Here is a 22541-nt window from a genome sequence, read left to right on the forward strand (position 1 = left end):
AACCGATACTGTATAAAATGAATATCTGACCACTAGAGAAATGTTCTTAGGCAAAATAGTTGAGGGTTTTTTTTTCTCATTGGTTGTTATTTGTTGGATTTTTAGCTTTGGGTGGTATTGAATATGATCAAAGTACACTGTATACATGTATGACAATGTAATGAAATCCATGATTTTGTACAATTAATATATGCTAGTAAAAACAAGGTTTTTTTTTTTTTTTAAGCTATAAATTCAACAGATTTTATGGTAGGAAATGTGAAATTCTTTCTTGTGTATGCTTTTAAAAACCCAATGAAGTAGAATGATTCATTTCAATTTATCATTTATAAGCTGTGTGAGAAAATGAGGAGAGTGACCCGTTTGCAAGGACCAGGCAGCAAGCTCAGGACCCTGACACACACCTGCAGAGTCACAACGTGCAAAACTTCAGGAGCTGTAAAGCCAGTCACACAAGCTCCTCTTTAACGCAGAAGACTGACTTGAGAACAGGAGTCAGTTTCAGCACTGATCTTCCAGTTTTAAAGAGTGAAAGGAAAACCAATGCAAAGTGTTTCTTATTTAAGAATAATCTGAAGTTTCCTTTTGAACTAACAAATAATGGTGTGGAAGTTAACAAAGCAGACACTGGCATTTCCCAAAGTATATTCTAGAAACAACAATCCCAAGAATGCATCCTATCTCACCCCACCAAATAATGTCTGCATTTTCAGGCAAGCTGGCTAAACTATGATTCCATTACTGACAGCTGAGGAATCAAAAAACATCAATGCCTTCTAAGTTCCAAAGGAAACCTCAGCTATCATTTAATTCAATAGTTGCCAAACTTATTCAGTCAGCTTGTACTGCCATCTTGTTTGTTCTTTAAACCACTGAATTCTGAGCAGCACTGAGAAGCACAACCCAGAGCTGACCATCTGCACAGCTGGATCTGTCCCTGCTACTTCTCTGTTCTTTTTTCCTCTTGCACCTATGGTCCCAGATCTGCTCTCTTTTTCTTCCTGCAAATAACTATTTCCCACTGCTAAGGTGCTCCATGAAGCTGGAAAACACAGGGCCACCTAGAACTCGGTGCTGTTTACTTTAAAACATGATGTGTTTTTTCAGTTTTAACTACTCAATCTTGAGAAACACCCTCCTTCTTAAGTAGTTCACAGACAAAAAAGTCAAAAGTCTCCTCCCAAATAATCTTTTTCTTTGCAAATACACTTATTTTTCGTGAAATAAGGAATATGTGATCAAGGCTGTAAAACATAACCCTGGAGGAAAGTTCCTTTACTCTGTTGTATATGCTACCAACAGCAGATAAAACTCTATGTTCTAACTCCTGTCCCCCTAAAAAATAATGTAATCCTTAAGTATGTTCCTTTCCAGGATCTACACTGCCAACCCTGTCAATGATCCAGTAACGTGAGGTATGGAAATGAGCGTCACAGTGCGGCTTTGTGCTCACAGCCACTGCCAGAGGAGGACTGGGACTTGTCAGAACAGAAAAGAGCTCGACGCCAACAATGGCTGATGAAAATCCCCCTCAGGGCCTAAGAGAGCACATAATAATGATTCAAAGAGCGCAAGGCAAAACTCTAAGAAAAAACACTATTTAACTAATATTTATTAAGTTTTAAGCAACAAAGTTTGGTGCCATTTTTAATACTAGGCAAGAACAAACAAATTAAACAGTGGGCCATAGTATTTTATGAACACATCTTTGATTTATTTATATTATACTCCAGAAGCTAAACACCCAACATGGTTCTAATTTCCTATTTTCTGCTTTGTGTTGTTTTAAATGGAAGTATAAATATCTATGATACAGCTGTTCCTAACCCAATATAGTCTACTGTAGAGGCCCAGAAATGTTTTAAGAGATTAAGAAATTGTGAAGAAAGAATATTCTGTGAGTAAGCTACACCGTAGAATACTAGCAGCGCTCTGGGTTTCTGTGAGCTGGGGAGCTAATTTGAACTAATTATTACACCTGTCAAATACAGCCCCACCTTCTTGGTTTGCAGAGCTGCAGAATTATTTGTAAGAGTGCAAAAGTGGCCAGCAAATTATTTTCCTTTTTCTTAATGTTCCCCTTTTCTAGAGAGGGGTCGTGCGTTCTGTTACCCACATGCTTTATACAACATCTTAAAAAGACAAACTTTGTTGTGAGTCTCTGATGTGCTCTTGCAATATTTAAGGCCTTCAGTCTATTCACGGTGAGCCATCAGTTCATAATAAACCCAGAAAGCCGTGTTTCCCTTCCCTAGCATTTCTGTTACACCGCTTCACATCAAACAATGTTCTCCAAATGCCAACGAGCTACCAGGAAGAAGACTTATGCCTGTAATCTCAGTGCTCTTGAGGTTCACAAGGGTCACAGACTCAAGGCCAGCTCCAACTACAGTGAGGCCCTGTGTCAGCAACAACAAAATAACTAAAGAAAATTTTGAATTCCACTTATAAAAAAATAACATAATGTAAATAAAAGGCCCTAAAACATGAATTTTTCTAAGTAATTAGCAGTTAAGTTTATGGGTCCAATTTGTTTTGACAGACAGGCAGACAGAGAGACAGACAGGCAGGCAGGCAGGCAGGCAGACATACTAACATAGATATATACATAGACAGATAAGTAAATAAATAAGTTAATAAGTAAATAAGAACAAAAGAAAACAATATTGCTAAACAAGATTTTTAGTTAAACTACAAATTTTCATGTTATTTCATTAATGATAACTGGCTCAAATACCATATAGCAAAATATCTACAAAGAGATGCACAAAAAAGGCCATACATAAGAAATGAAATATAAAAGAAAATAGTTTTTGCAACGATCCCTAAAGGCTAAGTCCAGTATGCCCCAGAAGAAGGAAAAACCCTCAAGCTCAAAAAGGCTCTTTCTATGGAGATGTTTCCCCATTTCTTCTCGGACTCCTTGACAACAAGCACGGAGCTGACGTTCTCCTTGCTCTCAGGCAAGTAGTGCGAAGCTTGACTGCTCCTGCATTCATAACCATACTAAGTCAAACATTCCCACTTGGGAGCTGACTCACACTCTGCCCTGAAAGATTCCACTAATAACATCCAGTCATTCTAGTGAGTGAACTGATGTCTAAGGCACTAAACTTACCCATTGTGAGTAACAAGGCACTGCCTCAGACCCAGCTTTCGGAAGATGTCTACCACAATCTCCATTGGGGTGTGGTCTGTTACTGTGAAAGGACTCATATCAAGGATACTTCTCAGTTTTAAAGGCCGAGGACTTTCTGCTGGAAGAGATGGGGTATGCTGTGCAAAACACACCCGAGAACTGCCAACAATGCCTTCTTGTTTTTTTCTGGCACTTTCTGAAAAAGAGATAAAGAAGAGCAAACATTTTCAATCAATGGGTTTTCTTCTCTTACACACGACTTCGCTTATTCTGGCATTAGAAACAGTAGGTGTGTTCTATAGCTTCTGGTCCCTTTCCTTTTTCCTGTCTTCTACTTAAAAGGGACTTAACTGATACATCATTTGCTAATTTCTCCTATCTGACTGAAATAGAGCCTGACAATGATTTTCTGTAATTATGCTGTGGTGTGATTTTCTTCAATGGTGGTGAACTATTTTCTAACTGCAGCGACAAGGAAGCATGTTTGAAATAGGAGTTGTATTTAAAACACGTACACATTGCAAGAGCGGTTTACTATGGAATCTGTCACCAGCTGGAGGCCACCTATGAGGAATGTGACCCATTCTGCACTAGAGATAAGACTAAAGACTTTGATCCTTGCTCTGCCTCTGCTGTAGACGCCAGCACTGTGAACCAGCTGGCTCTTCCTCCCACTCTTCTGATATTGAATGAGTCAAGAGCACTGCAGATGGGCTGAAACTACAATTACACTCCCAGTGAATAAGGGCTGACTTTAGGGTTGGTTTATTTATAAAGGTTCTATCAATTTCTCCTCCCTTCCAATGTGCTCCATCCAGCTGCCTATTTTTTCTCCCACCTTTAAGAGAGACAGACAGAAAGTGCAAGGACGGAAACAAGAGACCACGGACAGAAAAATAGAAACCCATAATGTGGACAGAATATGCAAATGAAAGTCATCCAGCTTTGTGTTTGTTTTTTGAGTAAATATTACTGAAAACCGTGTGTGTGTAAATATAGTATTAGTTATAGTGAAAATATTTTGAGCATAAATTTTGATACAAAAATATTTAAGGCAAAATAATAAACAACAGTCTTACTGAAGAGAAGGGCCTATTACTGCTTTTGACTCTTTTTGACTACTAAAGCTGTACTCAGCTGTGCTGTGAACGTATTTGAGTACCAAGGCACTAAGTGAGGTCCTAATGGTTAGGGAATGGGCAAACGGAAAAGTATAGTCATGATATGGAAAAGACATCCATTAGTGACCAAGAAAAATGGTTCTGGGAAAATGTTTACTAAGTTGCTTTCTGCCCATAAGAACGTAACTAATGGTATGTGCATGACAACTGAATGCACAGTGTAAATAGTTATAGTATATATCCACAATAGATACACAGAATAAAAGGATGAAAAAGTGTGACATCAACAATATCAAAAGAGTATGAAGCGTCAAAGTGCAGAGTTTTTACATGCACCTAAGCTACCAGGAGCACACAACCAAGTTTAGAACAATCTAATACTGTAATAGGGGTGTGCATCATTTAAATCTCCAGTATAAAAAGCAAAAGTGATAAAAAAAAAAAAGTATAGTTACAATAATCAATAGAAAAAATATTAACAATGTGGTATCATCAACTAGTTAAAATGTTAAATATACAAACAATAACAAATATATCAACAATGGAAATAATCCTAAATACTTAAACATTTAGCTGTGGTGATACATTTTATGAAAATGTCTCACATTCAAAAGGACTGAAACTTTTGAGTTAATAATACAGCTTAAGGTCACTTAAGACTATGTAATTAAGCTGATTTCCTGTTGTGTATTTTGCCTGTTTGTTTAACCTGCCTTTAAGAGAACAGTATAACTGTGACAGACAACCCTACTTGCCTCGGGTTCCCATATAATCGGTTTTTATAACCTAAGCCAATGCTTAGCTTTAAATTTAAATTATGTATTATTCTTCATACTCCCAGAGCAATGTATGCCTGTGCATGTGTGTTGTGATATTCATTTGCTTAAAACAGCAAACAGTTCAGAAGTGACTTTATACAGGCAAATATTTGTCATAAATGCTGGGAACAGATTATTACTTGATAACCATACGCGTGCAGCTAGCTTAGTTTTCTGACTGCTTCTAGGTCAGCTGAAGTAAGTCAGTTAATCCCTTATAAAACTCTTAAAGATTTCCATAAAGTACTCCTCAGCCGTTTCCCATGCCATGTTTTCTATGCTGTTCAATAAACACAGAACAAAGCCCTTTGTTAGGAAAAATGACACAGAAACAGATCTACAGCAATGCATAGCAAGAGGGACAGTCAGATCCAAAGAACAGGACTCCGGGGGGGTGGGGGAGGGGGAAGAGGGAGAGAGAGAGAGACAGACAGACAGACAGACACACACACAACAGATAGGCCAAAACCTATAAGCCACAGACAGATGGAAGACAGAGAGTAGTAGCGAATTCAACCTTGACCTTGCTGTTTATCAAAGTCATGTAAGAGCAAGTCTGTGACTTTATTCCTTAATGCAGCACCAATGCGTTCTGGAGCCTCTGGAGCAACACATTTCCACATCAGCAGTTTACTTTTGTTTTTACACACTGCAGTGCAGGGGAGCAAACCCAAAGCCTGGTGCTAGACACATTTGACAGCTCAGCTGCATCCCTGGCCTAAAATATTTAATTCTAGGAAAAAAAAGTGGTCTTGGTTTTGTTTTTAGTGTTGCTCTGTGAGATGAGGCATGAGAAGTGCGCATCCAGCCTCTGCCTTAAACGGGTCACTGTAAGGAGAGTGGGATATGATTTTCTCACGTACTCTGGTGCCTCACATTTGACCATGTCCCCTGGAGGAGGAGACCTGGTGGCACTCAGAGGAAGGACAGCAGGTAGCCAAGAAGAGACTTGATACCCAATGAGCATATACAGGGGGAGGTAATCCCCCTCAGGAACAGTCATAGGGGAGGGGAATAATGGGAAAATGGGGGAGGGGGGAGGAATGGGAGGATACAAGGGATGGGATAAACATTGAGATGTAACAAGAATAAATTAATTAAAAAAATTAAAAAAAAAAAAAAAAAAGAAGTGGCATCTCCACTGTGGAGGTAGAGGAGGACGATCAAGGGCTTAAAACCATCCTCAGCTACATTCAGATTTTACTCTGCCTGAACCTTCCTCACCCCAATAAAGATTTGTCACTTTGATTTTTACATTTTTATTTAAAACTTATGAGAGATTTTTAGTCCTCACCATAAAATAAGCATGTGTGGTAACATGTATCAGTCAGCTTCACCTAACAGCACACAATACATGCATTTATCAAAACATGACATTAACATTACATCCTATTTCTGAATTAAAAGAATGCTCAAGATAATGTGACTTGTATATGAACATAGTAATTACTTTAAGGAGTCCCATTTATACGCAACCTGCCATGCTATCAGCTGAGTTGTTTTATTTTTAAAATGATTTTCATGTCTTTCATTTATATGCATTTGAAGTAGAAAACAAGATAGACTTCCTTTCCTTTTAGAGTTACGGTCTTTCTATGTGGCAATAATGTCAAACATGTAATCCCGTTAGCTTTCAGCTCCAAAGTAATAGGGATTACAGGTGTGTGCCAGGCCAGATTTCACTTTCTAATACCACAGAAAAATTTTTAAAAGCTTCAATTTCAACATTCATTTTCATGATCTTGAATAATCCAACCTCTCATTTGGATTTAGTATTCTAAAACCTATTCTCTAATTCTCCATGAAAAAGAATAACACATCAATTTTGGTATTTCAAATATGGTATTTTGCTGCACATAAAACAAATCTGTCCTTCCATAATTATGTATAAATAATATATAACGTAATAACACGCAAAAGTCATCTTGTGATTTAACATTTCTCTTGCCACATCTTGATATTTCATGTATCTAAAGTACCAAGTTCCCTTAAACTAACATTATTTCAGTCTCTCTGAACTGTGTGTTACTCTCTGTCAAGCGACAAAGTTTAAAACAGCATTATCTACCCATAGTAGGTAGGAATATGAATTATTGAAAATGTTAGCACTGTCATGTCTTCAGGAGCGGGCCATTTTCCTTTAACTTAGTTCCGCGGGCTACTGGCAACACCTGGAGAACAGGAAGAATGAGGACACATGGCATTTCTAGCTCAAGGACTGCCCCAGCATCTAGGGAGTAACAAGTCAGTGGCTTGGTGAGTCTCTTTTCTCACCTTTGGCATCACAAGGAAGGGGATTTAGAGCTGCTGACCAAGACTAAAATTCTTCCTGGCCTTCCCATCACACAGCAAAAAAAAAAAAAAAAAAAAAAAAAAAAAAAAATCACTGAAATATGCATTCCTTACCTAGAGAAAATGAGGCTTTAAAGTATATATATTAACACCACTTGCTCCTGAAAATCCAACCAATTAAATGTCATTGCTTGATCTCCTCCTATAAATGTATTACACATGTATATGCATTCATGATGGTGATTTAAAAAAACAATAAAAACATACCTATTGCAATTGTCAGGTCTCTTCTGAGGGCAAATCCCACTAGTCTCTGAGATTCTTTTGACATTATAACAGGAAAGCCATTATAGCTGGTTTCATTAATCATGTTTTCTATGTCGTCTACAGTCATATTGTCCTGGGTCAGAACAGCTAAAGGAGGATCACTTCTTCGAGGTCTCATGACATCAGCAGCCAGGGTTGTATGAGTGAATTCTTCTTTTGCATCCAAGAAAGGGTACCCATTTAGTCGGATGTGTGCTTCATAAATACCTTCCCTACCAAAGGCATCACCAACCCATTTACTGGTCATTACTGCAGCCATAAGAGGAACAATATATTCCAAGCCTCCAGTAAGTTCAAAAACAATAACCACCAAGGAGACAGTCATTCTTGTCACACCACCTGAAAGAAATAAACACCCCCATCAGGGAAGAGAGAACCCTCACCACTACATGTTACTGGAGTCTTGCACTAGGCATGGGAACATGGAATGTAGACATATTCTGATCATGAAAAGCACTGTCACCGTAACGACTACTCTTAGGATTATAATCATCACTTCTAATATGATCTAGAGAAAAACCAATCTGGCTATATCAGAGAAAGTGATTACAACATTTGCAAAACATTTTTAACATTAAAAAACAAAACTCATAGCAGAGCAAGCAAAGCAACTTTGCTATTTTGATTTACTGCTGCAGCACAGACAAGTTTCACTCTTATAAAAGTTTGCTGTAACTTCTTAAATATAAATAAGCACAGCACAGCTTTCTGGCTTACTAATTTATAAAATAAATATATATGTGTAAAATATTAAATAAAATTATTTATGTCTTTCCAAAATGTGTAAAATATTTTGAAGCCTTGTGATTTATTACAATGTGAATGATACTGTCAGGTAGAAAATTTATCTATTCTAGGCTTGGGGCTCTACTACCATGGTAGATTGTTTACCTAACATGTGCAAGGACCTTGGTTTGATCCCAGCATCCCAAGCAGGAGGGATGGAGGAGGAAGGGACAGAAACTCATCTATTCATTTACTCACAGTCATTCTCAGCTGTGATCTGTATGACCATTTAGCCCTAATCTTTTCTTCTTGCTGCTGCCCTTCCTGTGTTTCTGTTAATGCACACCACAGCTTACTACTATCTTTGTCAACTATAAAAAGACTTTAAGTGGCTACCAAAGAAAACAACACGCATGTGAAATACAAAGTTCTCTTCTTCACCAAGGGTGGGTCATTTCAACTTCCCTGATCCCAAATTTCTGCACACATTCTTTCTCACAATCAAGGTCATTATTTTTGGAACTGTAATTTTATTCCAGTATCTTGACTGTGACATCTACAGATTTGAAATCTTCTGTAAAATATCTATGAGTCTTCTGCTCAGGATTCTCACTGTTGACAAACTAGTCCAGGACCCAAAGTTTTCTTTCATTTAAAAAAAAAAAAAAAAAAAAAAAGGAACCTTTTTCTAAACTATTTTCAAATGCATTTTATTATGTATTACTGATTTCCTGAATATTATATCCGTGCACCATATACTTGGAGCCCATGAAGGCCAGGGAGATGTCTAACACCCTGGACCTGGAGTTACAGTTATGAACCGTCCTGTGAGGTGCTGTGAATCAAACCCAGGTCCTTTGTCAGAGCAGCAGTCATCTCTCTAGTCTCTAAGCTTGATCTTACCTCCCTTACTCCTAGACCCCATTACTTTCAACCTACTTCATAAGCCATGGAATACAATTAAGTACTAGTGTTTGTTTTTAGAGACAGGGTCTTACTGTGTAGCCCAGGCTGGCCACAAACTGGCAAATCCTCACATTTCTGCTGGGATGACAGGCATACATGGACACAGTGGCTTAAGTATCATTTCTGTCATGATGTTGTTCTGGTCAAAAGACCTAACAACACTGGCTACTGAGATGGCTTGGCAAGGAAAAGTACTTGCTGCAAAGCCTGCTGATCTGAGCTCAACCTCCCAAGATCCGCATGGAAGTAGTCATTTTCATAAACTGTCCACTGACCTCCATATACAAGTGTTGACACTTACTCTGAAACTCCCCAAAGTAAATAACTAAACATAACTTAAAAACTAACAATGCTTTTCAGTTTATTAATTTTTTCTTAACCTAAAAAAGGAAGGATATGCTATGCACTACATGTCTACTCTATGTCAGCATGTCTTAGTCAGTTTATAAAGGTTTTTAAAAAATTAAACTAAGCACTTATTTTACCCAGAAGCATGATAACCTCCTTATGTGCATGTTACCTCATATAATTCACAAAACAATCATAAGCAACATGCTAGTATTTCCATTTTATAGATGAGAAAATAAGTATCAAAGAACTAAAGGAATTTTTCCAAAGGCATCAAGCTAAAAACAGCAACCCCAGGACTCTGCCATAAATCTGAAAAACTTCAAATATAAACTCATGCTGATGTAAACTCAGATACTAATCTTTTATAATCTAATTCTTAGCAACTCAACTCGTTTCCCAAAAGATTCAAAGTATAATACACAATAGTTAACATTTCTTCAAAGCATGAATTCCAAATATATTTTCATATGAATTTATATTGCCATTAGAATCTTTCTATAACCAGATTACTCCAGAAAAGCTTCAGAGTATAACTCTATGGCTCTGACTTACTCACAAAGACTATTATATAAGTCTATGAGAGGCAGCTACAAGATGATTAAAACTATGAAAGACTGTGTGCATATATGTGTGTGTGTGTGCATGTATGTGTGTATGTGTATGTGTATTGGTGTTTTGCATGGGGGTATATGCATCTGGGTCTATGAGTACATGCATGTGGGTACATATGCACACGTGGGCGCACAGGCAGGGCCAGAGGAGTACCTTTGCTGTTTTCCTCTACTGTTCTCTTCCTTATTCCTTTAAAAACGGGTCTCACACTGAAATGAAATCTCCTTAGCCAGTGAGCTCCTAGGATCCACTTGTTTCCACCCTCCAATTCTGAGGTTACAGAAACCCACAGACAAACCTGGTGTTGAGGATGGGCCCTGGGGATTAGAACTTGGGTCTTCATGCTTGCATACCAACTGCTCTTGTTTACTGAAGCACCTCCCCTGTTCTCTATTACATTTTTTTATCTTAGGTATTAGCATATCCCAAAAGTCTGTATGACTCTTCATAATGTAGTTTTAAAAAATGAAGGACTTAAACTCATTCACATTTTAACATATTATGAGTTGAGAGCCAGATAAATCCATCTGATCAAAAAGTAACCCTAAGGTTAATTCCTTGAAGAATCAGATTTCAAAGATTTGTGGGTTTTGAAACTGTCATTACTAAGAACATAATTCAAGCAGAAAGAGGCATACCCAAATACAAGAGCTATGGACTGACAGTCTTCAAAGAGGGCTGCCTCAACGACAAATCTTGACCAAAGCTTTAGAGGTAAGAAAGGGACTTGTAAAACTTCTCAACTGGGGTCTTATTGGAGAGTCGGGGGACAGGAGCTCCACAGGAAGACCAGCACAGTCAATAAATCCGGGCCCAAAGGGGCCTCCAGAGACTGATGCACCAACCAAGGACCATGCACGGAGAGGACCTAGAGCCCCTGCTCAGATGTAGTTGATAGGCAGCACAGTCTCCATGTGGGTTGCCTAATATGGGGAGCAGGGGCTGCCTCTGACATGGACCCTGTCGTCCAGTCATTGATCACTTCCCTCTGACAAGGGCAGCCTTGCCAGGGCAGAGGAAGAGGATGAGGCAGTCCAAATGAGACTTGATAGGCTGAGGTCAGATGGTAGGGGAGGAGGGCTCCCCCTTTTTAAAGAGGGTACAGGGGAAGAGGGAGGGAGGGTGGGGCCAGGAGGAGACAAGGGAGGGGGCTATAACTGAAATTTAAAGTGAATAAATTTAAAATTTTTTTAATTTAAAAATTAATAACAATGCAACTCCTATTCTGCCCTTCCTGGAATACTTGAGCGCTTTGTTCCCTCTAAATCCCTGCACTGGGCTGTTGGCCCGCAGACAATGCTTGCTACTGTTTTCTTAGTGTTCGGCTTATCTTCCCAGAGGCCAGGCCCACACCTTCCTCTCTCATCACTCACTGTACTTGGTACAATGCTAAAAAGAACATGGAGGCTAAATAAATACCTGCTACTTTGGTGAAAACGATTCTGCCTTTAATTTCACTTGGTGTTATACTTCTGAAGATTCTGAGCCACTGAGCAAAAACAAAGTACCAACTATTATTCAATATTACACCAAAAATTTGGTGGAAATTTTAAATATAAAACCAAATAACACTTTTAAAGCCAAAGAAAACAATAAATAGGTTCTTACAGATTTAGAGTTATTATTTTGCTTTTATTTCACTAAAATGAGTAGTTATTACTTCTTACTTTTCTACAAATGTGCCTTGGAAGCTAGAAGGCTGACAAAGAAATCTTTTAATAATATATATATTATATATATATATAATTACACATATATAAAATAAACTACCTCCAGCAAGAACAACCATGAAAAATCAGGAATTATATTAATGTTATATTCATAGTGTTTTGGCTATTTGTATTTGGCTTTTATTAAGGCTGATAATAAGTTAGTACAGAGTTTAAAGGGAAACTATTCTGAAGCTTCATTATATGCTGATTTTAGGAACACTGCAATCAATTGTTAGGAGACAGGCTAAGGTCCTTAACAGTGGGAAAACCAACAGTCTCTTTGGACTGGATTCAGATTAAGCCTTACGTTGTACCAAGATGTTTGTACCAAGCATTATGTGATATTATAAATACGGTAACTAGTATCAAATGTTTATATTAGACAAATGTTCTCAGATAAATAAAACAAGATTCAGTACTACGTAAGAATATTAGTGCTTCAACTCTTTTAAAATTATTCCTTCCATATTGTGTTCTCTTCCCCCTAGCAATCAAATAAACATGAATGTATTACTACTGCTCTTTTCTTTCTCAGAGCTGAAAACAGCCACAAGCAAGCAGCCATGATGGAGCACATTACCTAAGCATGCGGCAGCACCAACCATGGCATAAAGCCCAGGCGTGATGCAGTCGGCCCCAACCTCACACCACTCCTTGAAGATGAACCAGTCATGGTGATAGTAGGCGAGCTGCTCCACGGCAATCCCCACAATTCTCCCTGCAATCGCTCCAATGGCCATGCTAGGGATAAACAAGCCTGAAGGAACCTGTGACAGCAAGTGACAGAGTCCTTTAGTCATGTGACAGAAAACTATGCTCTATAGATTTGTTTCTGCTGGTTGGATCTATTCACATCTTAATGAAATGCTAAAATCCTAGTACAAATTAAACTACAGCAAAATTCTGTTATATGAGAGTTTTTTTGTTAGTAATTCTCTAAATTCAACAACAAAAATAATAAAGCAGACTCTCTAAGCCATAGAGAAAATAAATCAGAGTTTATTTATCCTTTATCCTGGGGACTCCTTAGTTAGCCTGTAACAACCTTTTCAGTAGTTCACAGTAAAATGTTTAAAAAATTAAAATAAAATAAAAATTTTTTAAGCTGACATTTTCCATAAAACCAAATCTGTCCAATCTGAAGCAATAAGCCCCCAAGATTGTCTTCCCATTATACTTTTACAAATGGTAGAAATAGCAGATGTTATTTCTCTGAAGTGGTACAGTGTAAGTCAGCAGTGTTTCCAGAGTCCCCAATATTTTGAATGGAATATACATGTGAATGAACTAAAGGGGAAAATTCTCTATTGGCAGAAATTCTTTAAAAATAAGGAAATAACATATTAATTAGCATGCTCTGAGCTACCTAAAGGGTTATACAATACAAAGAGAGGGTTAAATGTGGTTTGCAGTCCTCAGTTACAATGCTTCAGCCACATGCCTGTGGCCAGCTCCTCAGTGGAGCCAGAGGCAGCCACTGGTACTCCTTGGTATAATCCCTGTGACAGGAATAACACGGGGGAGGGGGGTAGAGAGGACAGGAGAGGGAATCCTGTAGGAGAGAGAACTTTAACAGTTCCTTTAACTTACTCCACTAAGAAAAAGAAAACTAAGATTTTTTTTCCTGTTTTTATTTTATTTAATATTCAATGGACTAAAAAAAAAGGCCAGAGAAAAGCAACCTTAAACTTGAAACTATCAACTTTCTAATCTCACAGAAATAAAGCTGTTACACCGCATGAGCTCAGTCTGTGAAAGAATGCTATCCCTGCCAAGCATCACCTGCTGTAAGAACTGCAGATGTCATGATATACAGAACAGGACACAGCAAGCTGGCATTTGCTTCCCCATGCTTGCACTCTTTAGAAAGCTGTTATTGGGCTGGAGAGATGGCTTAGTGGTTAAGAGCACCACCTGCTCTTCCAGAGGTCCTGAGTTCAATTCCCAGCAACTACATGGTGGCTCAAAACCATCTATAATGTGATCTGATGCCCTCTTCTGCAGATAAAGCACTCATGTACAATAAATAAATATTTAAAAAAAAAAAAAAAAAGAAAGCTGTTATTTAGTGAGTCCAAGAGAAGCAATTTTCCAGGGCTCATGACTTTAAGTCCTTGATAGAGTCACAGTATTTACAGATCTACCAATTCGATTCTAAGACCACGGTGTCAATTTAAGCTAACATACTACAATGGTATAGAAAGTAGTGGCTTCTCTTGAATCTGTGAACATGTTACAAGACAAGGAAAAAATAAGGCTGCTAAGAATTAGGTTGTTAACCAGCTGGCTTTTAAAACAAAAGATTATCCTGTATTATCTTGGTAGATTAAAAGTTATCCTATAAGAATTTCTCTTGAATATCACATAATTTTTGATGAGACGAAGAGATATTACACAAGCATATCTTTTTGTCCTTACTTCTGTCACAGTTTCAACCTTGTAGGGTGTATATTCTGACAGTGGAGAGAAGAGAATTGACATGGTACAGGGGGAAAAGAGAAAAAAAACCATGAGAATGGAAATAAATCGCATTTAAAAACCTCTTTGAAATTTAAAAAATAAATAAATAAAAAGTTATCCTAGAGTTTTTTCATGTGAATGCATGATTTATATTTCTAAGAATTATAACAAGAGAAAGAACTGGCCAGGCAGGGCTGGTTTTGAAAATGCAAGAAAAGGGAACATAAGCCAAGGAATAAATGCAGCTCCTAGAACCTGGAAGATGCAGAAAAAGACTCTGTTCCACTGTCTCAAGAAGTTATTAGAAACCTCTTGTATTCAGAGCAACTCGTCCTTTTCAGATTTTGGTCTAGAATTGCAATCCTTTGGATGAAATTTCATTTCTTATTACACATAAGTATTTTAGACATCTTTACATTATTCCAGTATCACCTCATAAGAGCACTTACCTTGATACCAAAAGTGAACACTGTCATTATTATTTTAAATATGAGTGCTAGGCATAACTGCCAGATAGCTGAATATACTCCAACGCCTGCTGGACGGTCAGGAATATCATCAACAATTTTACTGGCGTTCATGTCATTTCTGTAGTCACAAAGAGAAGAGGATTCCAACGGCCCACAATCTGTAAACAGCTCTTTGATGAGCTCACTGGTGTTGAGCCTTGTGTATGGATTGGGGAAGGCGATCACAGCAGTAATGGCTGCAACAATGATGACTTCAAGAACAGGATACTTGCCAAATCTGGTGGACTTGCGTCGACGACACCAGGCAATATTTGCTCTAATAAAAAAAGCTCCCCAAAGCCCTCCAAATACCCCTAGGAGAATAAAAGGGAACAGTTCAAAAAGGTACCATGGTGTATGATACTCCACATAAAAAAGGACCAGACGGCTGTTACCAAATGGATTGATGGATCTCAAAACAAATGCTGCGACCAAAGCAGCAAAAAATGATCTCCATAAAGTTTTTAGAGGAAAATAATAGCTAACCTAAAAAACAGAAAAGAGAAATTAATGGTATCTATTTCTGAGTAACTATAACTTGAGTAAATGTAAACTTCATTTTATTAATTCAAGCTTTGTTGCACCTTGAATTTACAAGATTTGTCCTAATTAAAAGATGGTGTTTTTTGTTTTACTACCATAACTATAAATTCACAATGATTGATTATATATATATATATATATATATTGATTATAATAATAATAATAATATTTAGAATACCAAGATGTTTAGTTTTCCAAAAGTTTCATATCTAAGTCAATCATGTTAGCTAAATAAAATATCTCCTTGTTAATTATTGTTAACTATTAAAAATGTAGTTGATTTGTCTCTTCTATAAAAAAGATTGCACTGAATAAAGTTATTTCCTTAGACATCAATAATTTTAATAGTCATACAAAAGAAAAAAGAAAAAATTATACAGACTTTAAACAAGGAAATCATAAAACTTTAAAAGTTGGCTTACAAATGGATTTGAAATAGTAAAAATAAAAATATGAGCTATAATTTAGCCAGCAGAGATATACATTTTAGTGGCTTCCACTGAGTAAAATTCATTCATATTTTGCTAGCTTTACACGTGTCAACAAAATAGGTTCAGCTAGAAACAATCACCAATGTCTATAAATGAACAAAAGGTTAAAGCAGGAGGCCGGAGAGATGGCTCAGCAGTTAAGAGCACACGTACTCCTAGAGAATTCAAGTTTGACACCCAGCACCTCCTCTCAGTGGCTCACAACAGTCTGTGACTCCAGCTCCAGGGGATCTGATGCCCTCTTCTGACTTCTGTGGCTACCTGCACTCCCACACATATACCCAAACACAGATCCATATACATAATTTAAAAACAAATCTTTTTTGAAAAAACTAATAAAACAATTTTCTGTAGTTATGGGTTATGTATAATACACTACTTTTTATATTAGAACTACTTTAAAACTTTCTAAAAAATAAACTTGAAATTATAAATTCTATTATATCAGCTATAAACCTAAGATGTACACCAAGATACAGTTACAAATGTAATTCTATGTCATTTTCATTGCTACACTTTTGTACTTACCTCCTCCAAACTAAATAGAACTCCTCCAATGGGCGCACCAAAAGCTACAGAAACCCCTGCAGCTGAGGCAGCTGACAGCACCTAGAAAGAGAATGTGGCTTGTTTCTAGTTTCCTTATCAACTCAAGCACACCCAACAAAGTTTTGTCTTCCATGCTATTCCAGTGCCTCTTCTGATCTTAACCTACACATCCTCTTTGTAAACCAGGGAGCAAGTATTCATTTCTTCTAAAATGTAATGCTTTGCTTTTCTGCTTTAATTTCAAGCTCATTTGCACTTTTTTTATACAGTCAAGATATTAATGCCAAACATACCAACATGAGTATATGTAAAGTGAAGGCAGTGAATACTAGCAACCTTCAATGCTTATGTTTGGACAATGGAGAGAAAACAACCATGAAATGGAAGTAACTTATTTTTAAGTAGGATATAACTTCTCCAGATTTTGGCTCTAACTGCTTCCCCATTAGTAATGACTCTAAGCCTTATCAAAGATACCACAGTCCACTCAACAGTTTCTCGATAACTACTCTAAGCCCTCTGAACATCCTTGATCATTCTAAGTATGTTCCAAAGGCGGCGTTCTACAAGGACAAACAGCAGTCCCTCTGAGTCACCAACTCCATAGTAAAAATAGTTTCAAGGAAGAAAAAAATTCACTCCCTTTCTGGTGTGCACCTGGGCAGCTCTCTGGGGTATTTGATCACCTACCTGCAGGTAATCAACTATAGTCTAATTTCTTTGGAAATTTGTTGAATTCTTCTTTTTTTTTTTTTTTTAATTTATTTATTATGGATACAATACACCTGCAGGCCAGAAGAGGGCATCAGATCACATTATAGATAGTTGTGAGTGACCATGTGGGTGCTGGGAATTGAACTCAGGACCTCTGGAAGAGCAGTCAGTGCCCTTAACCTCTGAGCCATCTCTCCAGCCTCATGAATTATTCTTCTTAAGAATCTTTCTGCCAGGCATGGTGGCACTCGCCTTTAATCACAGCACTCGGGAGGTAGAGGCAGGTGGATCACTGGGAGTTCGAGGCCAGCCTGGTCTACAGAGTGAGTCCAGGACAGCCAAGGCTACACAGAGAAACCCTGTCTAGAAAAACAACAACAACAACAACAAAATACTAAAAAGAGAAAGAAAAAAGAGTCTTTACTCCCTTCACTACTTTGATCCAGTAAATATCTGAGAGTACCCTAAGCATTTCTTCAAAACAACAAATTTCACAAATTTTCTAGGAGAAAAAATAGGAGATAAAAGTTAAGGTGTAAGGAGCATGAACTGCATGAAGCTACCGGGCAGAAGCCCTGCCTCTGCCCTGCACTGCTGTGCAGGCTCAATAAGCACCTCGGCCTGTCTCCCTGGACGACTGTGATAAGGGCACTCAGTGAATACAGAGAACGTGCTCAGAATGCCACCACCTACAAATCCCACAATACAGCATTTGGATAGTTCACTTTTTAAACATATATATACAATTATTATAATAGCGCAGTAGTTAAAAACATAGTTTTTAGAAAAAGAGAAAAAAATGAATTTTTCTGTGGGAAGGATTGGAGACATTATCCCAGGTGAAGGCATTTGGAAACACCACAAATACCCCCCTAAGATTGCCATTGTGATAGACTGGTTGGAGCCATCCTGAGATGAGAGGTAGTATAGAAGACTGACGTCTGCCCTGCCCCAGGTTAACTAAGGCTATTTTAAAATATAACAAGTGTCTGTGTCTTGATTGATTGCTAGCCGGGCCTACAGGTGATACAGATAATGTTTAAAAACAGTATTTTTCTGCTATTGTGTGTTATCTTGAACGTGCCTGCTAGCTTTCTCAGCCCTAGTTTCCTAACTCATGAATGAGGACAGCAATGCCACACTAGGATCACTATGAACTTAATTTTACAATGTGAGCAAATATTTCCAAAGTACCAGATACAATTATCATTCAAAGATGAAAATATAATGCTTTCAAATGAGCCACTTTAGGAATATCTATAAAGAAACTGTTAAAATGTATGTGTGTGTGTGTGTGTGTGTGTTAGGGCTTACACTAGTAACAACAGGATGAACAGGTAGGTGCTGAGTTCAGTCCTTGATAAGGTGTAACAGCCATACCTTAACAACCGTAAGATCCCTGAACCATCTGAGACTGCAGGGTTAGATCACACAAGCATAACGTCAGACTCTCAGAGATTGTGAGGCTGGGAAACTCGAGTCTATGGACACGCTCAGGACCCTGCTTTTCCTTCAGAAACACCCATAACCATACAGAACCCTGAGCTGCGGGCTAGTCTGCTAGAAAAGCCCATATTACCTAGAACAGTAAAACAGAAGTGCTTTAAAGCTTCTGAATAAAGACAAGTCCCCACACTCCCTATGAAGTTACTTTCTAACAAATCTTGAAAGTCCTGAAGGTCGCCAAAACTTCCCCACGGTATTTTCAAGAAAGCTTTCTGCGTACCACAGACAATTCCCATGGCAACAGAGCCTATCTGCAGGAGGAAACACAGCCCAACTTCCCAAGCCTGGAGCCGCAGTAACGTCAAAAACCACGAGAATAAAAATAGCAAAGATCTTTCAAGAAATTAACTGAAACCGAGGGGTTCTAGCTAGTCTAACTCAGCAGTAGCAAGTTAGGAAAGAAAAAAGAAGCACAGGCTAACCTCAAGTTTCAATCTGAACACGCAACTTATCCAAAAAGTAAGTGATACACACATCTTTACACTAGAAAACCATTCAACAGCCATTAAGTTTATAGGACATTCATTTTCTGTTAAATGAAGGGCAAACACTACTTACCTCCCTCTTTTTAGCCTCATTTGTGCTGTACTTTGGGAAGAGGTAGGAAAAGATATTTCCACAGCAACAGGCAACGTGTACCAGGGGACCTTCTTTTCCTAAACTCAAACCTGATGCCACAGCCAGCACTAATGTGATGGTTTTAATCATTAAAGTCCATTTTCCCAAGTAACCTCTGATGATGAATCCACTCAAAATAGTTTTAATCTATAAAGGAAAGATGAAGGCAATTTAATCTCCTTTAGGAAACAAGAAAATCTACTTTAACTTAGCTAAAACATTTGGTTGCCCCAAACTACCCACCAAACTTTGGCAAAGTATAATTAATAATTTAAAAAACTCTACTTTATCATATATAATAAATCAGTATCATATAATTAAATATTCAACCAAAAATAGGAGATAACCCTATCTCAAGAACAAATAAAAATGCTAGATCATGGTAAAGTAAATGCAGGGCCATAATGATATATATATTATCAATTAAAGGCAAATTTGGAAATTTCTCTTGTAGGAATAAGCAGTGTTTAAATCCATTTCAGTCTGTCAAGAATAGAGACATTGTGGCCTCTCACCACACTGAGCCACATGGGATGTTCTTACCTATACCACAGAGGACAGATGACAACCAGTAACAACAGCAGGTATTGAATCCTCATTAAAGACATCTTTACCCACACAGCATTTAAAAAACACAATTTATTTTTAAAAGATGTTAGAAAACACTAATTTAAAAAGAATTAAAAATAGAAATAAATAAATTCAAGCCTAAGTGTTATTCTCTTTTAACTTACTACTGATGAAATTAAAGGCAAATATCTATCCTACTGACCTACTGCAGTCAAATTATTTTCTTAGAATATAAAATAACCAAATTTATGAGTCATTAGCTTATTTAATCTAGTCAACGGTCTTAGAAAGAAAAGAATACATTACAATCGGAGCCAAACAGCAAAACATCAACTAATCTATTCAAGAACTTTAGGCCAGAAAACACTTCTGAACTGTTTGTTGTTTAAACTTAATTTGCTTACTCATGAGCTACATATTACTGGTGGGAAGGCTTGTGCACATGAGGTTGGGGGGGAGGATGTGAGCGCAGGGGCGGGGGGAGGGAGGATGACCAACCTCTGTATTACAGATCTCTCTAGCCCCCAGCTTCTATGTTTTTAATTTTCTTTTTCATGTTAGCAAAAAAAAAAAAAAAAAAAGATATTTTCTTAAAACATACAATTTCTAAAGACAAAAAGTTGCATACAATTATCATTTAATGAACATTAAATGGCTTACCTCTGGAATTCCAGAGCCACAGGCATATGGAGCAAATACTTTCACCAAGGAAACTGCAAGAAAGGCAAAACTCAAAGCCCAAAAGATGTACATTATGTAGTTCATGATATAAGACCCCGGACCCTAAAAAGCAAAAACAGCTCAGAGTCTGAACATGATTTACAGTGCACCACTAATTCAAGTGCCTGTCACATAAGAAACTTATGTAAAACATATCATTACTGTTAATTGGTATTTATAAATTTGGGATTTAGATATGCTGCCCAGACTGAGTTCTAAAAGTCTCTTGGTTTACTTACACAATAAAAGCTTTATATGAACAAGGTAAAGTAGAATCCAAAAACGTATTCCCATCTGGTAAATGTCCTAGTCTTGTTACATAGACATGCTAGTTACACATTGATCTATGCCTACCCACAAATGTTTTAGAAATTGTTGGTGGAGATAAAATTGTGTTGGCCCTTGGTTTATTTCCTTTCCTTTGTAGACTTCTGTGTGTGTGTGTGTGTGTTTGCTGTGTGAATTTACTGACCCACATGCATGCAGAAGCCCACAGAGTACTGAAAGGGCAATGTGACTCGCTGGAGATGGAGCTGCAGTTGTGAGCTTCCATGTGGTGGTAAGAACTGAACTCTGGTTCTCTGAAAGAGCAGTGACCACTCTTAACTACTGAACCATGGCTCCAGTCCCTGGTACTCAGATTTCATTCTGTTTCAATTCTCCTGAAGATCATTAAACTGACTCCAATTCAGCAAGGTAATAAACAACACATGGAACATTAATACCAAAACATATTCTTTCAACCTAAACTTCGGCTATAACAAAAATGTGTAAAGTATATCCATATGTGAATATATAAAATATATCTAATATCATACTTTTAAGCTTTATTATAGAACATCATTACAGTTTGGATATTATACTCCCACAGAAGAACATATGACATTCTACCACTTACAAATAAATACATAAGCCAAGTTCCAGTCAAGGCCTGCTAACTGCTTTTGTTTGAGAAGCACCTTTCCTAGCAGTGGAGACCATCTCAGAAAACCAGAACTGGACATAATGCAGAGATCAAGGAATTGTTGATCAGTGTTGATTCAACAGAGCCCAGACACATCTACACCACACCTCCTGCATCTATGGCTCAGAGGACAGGAGGAGAAACATTTTTGGAACCAAAATACCAGGAAGTCTGTCTTAAAATAGTATCTCCTAGAAACAAGCAGCATAAGCAAGACCAGAACAATGCACTATCAGCAGACCCATAGATGTGGAAGGGGAGAAAATATTACAGGCCCCGCCCCTACAGGAAGCACTACAGGAACTAACGATAGATGGGGGAGGGAGCGTTAGCCTATTTCAAGGAGAAGCCCCCTTACTAGTTATTCAATAAAAATGCCAGCCCTGAAAACATATACAAACAAAAATGCATTCAGCATAATGCATTTAAATATTTATGCATATAAACACATGTAAAGGTACACATATGTATGTGATAATAATAGAAGAAAAAATAGACTGCCAGTTTAAGAGCAAGAAGGGCATAGGAGGAGTTGCAAAGAGAGTACCTGTGTAGTGATGAAGGGAGGAAGGGGGAGGGAGAAGGATGTAATTCTCTTTTAATTAAAAATATATCTTTTTTTTTCTTTTGGATTTTAGAGACAGAGTTTCTCTGTATAATGGCCCTAGCTGTCCTGGACATACTCTGTAGACCAGGTTGGCCTCATGCTCACAGAGATCTGCCTACCTCTGCCTCCTGAGTGCTGGGATTAAGGGTGTGCACCACCACAACCAGCTAAAAATATCTTTAAAAACATATAAATAAAAGCCAAAAAATAAAAATGTATGAATTTC

General features: G+C 37.7%; 1 protein-coding gene across 7 annotated transcripts in view; it reads right to left on the reverse strand.

Moving 5' to 3' along the window:
- The window catches only part of Clcn3 (chloride voltage-gated channel 3), a 78743-nt gene that overhangs the window by 4526 nt on the left and 51676 nt on the right, over positions 1-22541 (reverse strand). For all 7 annotated transcript variants that reach the window (XM_051169945.1, XM_051169940.1, XM_051169943.1 and 4 more), the window contains 7 exons: positions 20685-20807; positions 19395-19601; positions 16596-16676; positions 14974-15519; positions 12645-12831; positions 7638-8036; positions 3119-3335 (listed from right to left, as the gene is read on the reverse strand). In XM_051169945.1, the coding sequence (XP_051025902.1) occupies positions 3119-3335; positions 7638-8036; positions 12645-12831; positions 14974-15519; positions 16596-16676; positions 19395-19601; positions 20685-20807 (1760 nt within the window). The remainder of the gene's footprint in view (positions 1-3118; positions 3336-7637; positions 8037-12644; positions 12832-14973; positions 15520-16595; positions 16677-19394; positions 19602-20684; positions 20808-22541) is intronic.

This window comes from Acomys russatus, chromosome 27 (assembly GCF_903995435.1).
Source record: "Acomys russatus chromosome 27, mAcoRus1.1, whole genome shotgun sequence".
In the NCBI taxonomy this organism is placed as follows: Eukaryota; Metazoa; Chordata; class Mammalia; order Rodentia; family Muridae; genus Acomys; species Acomys russatus.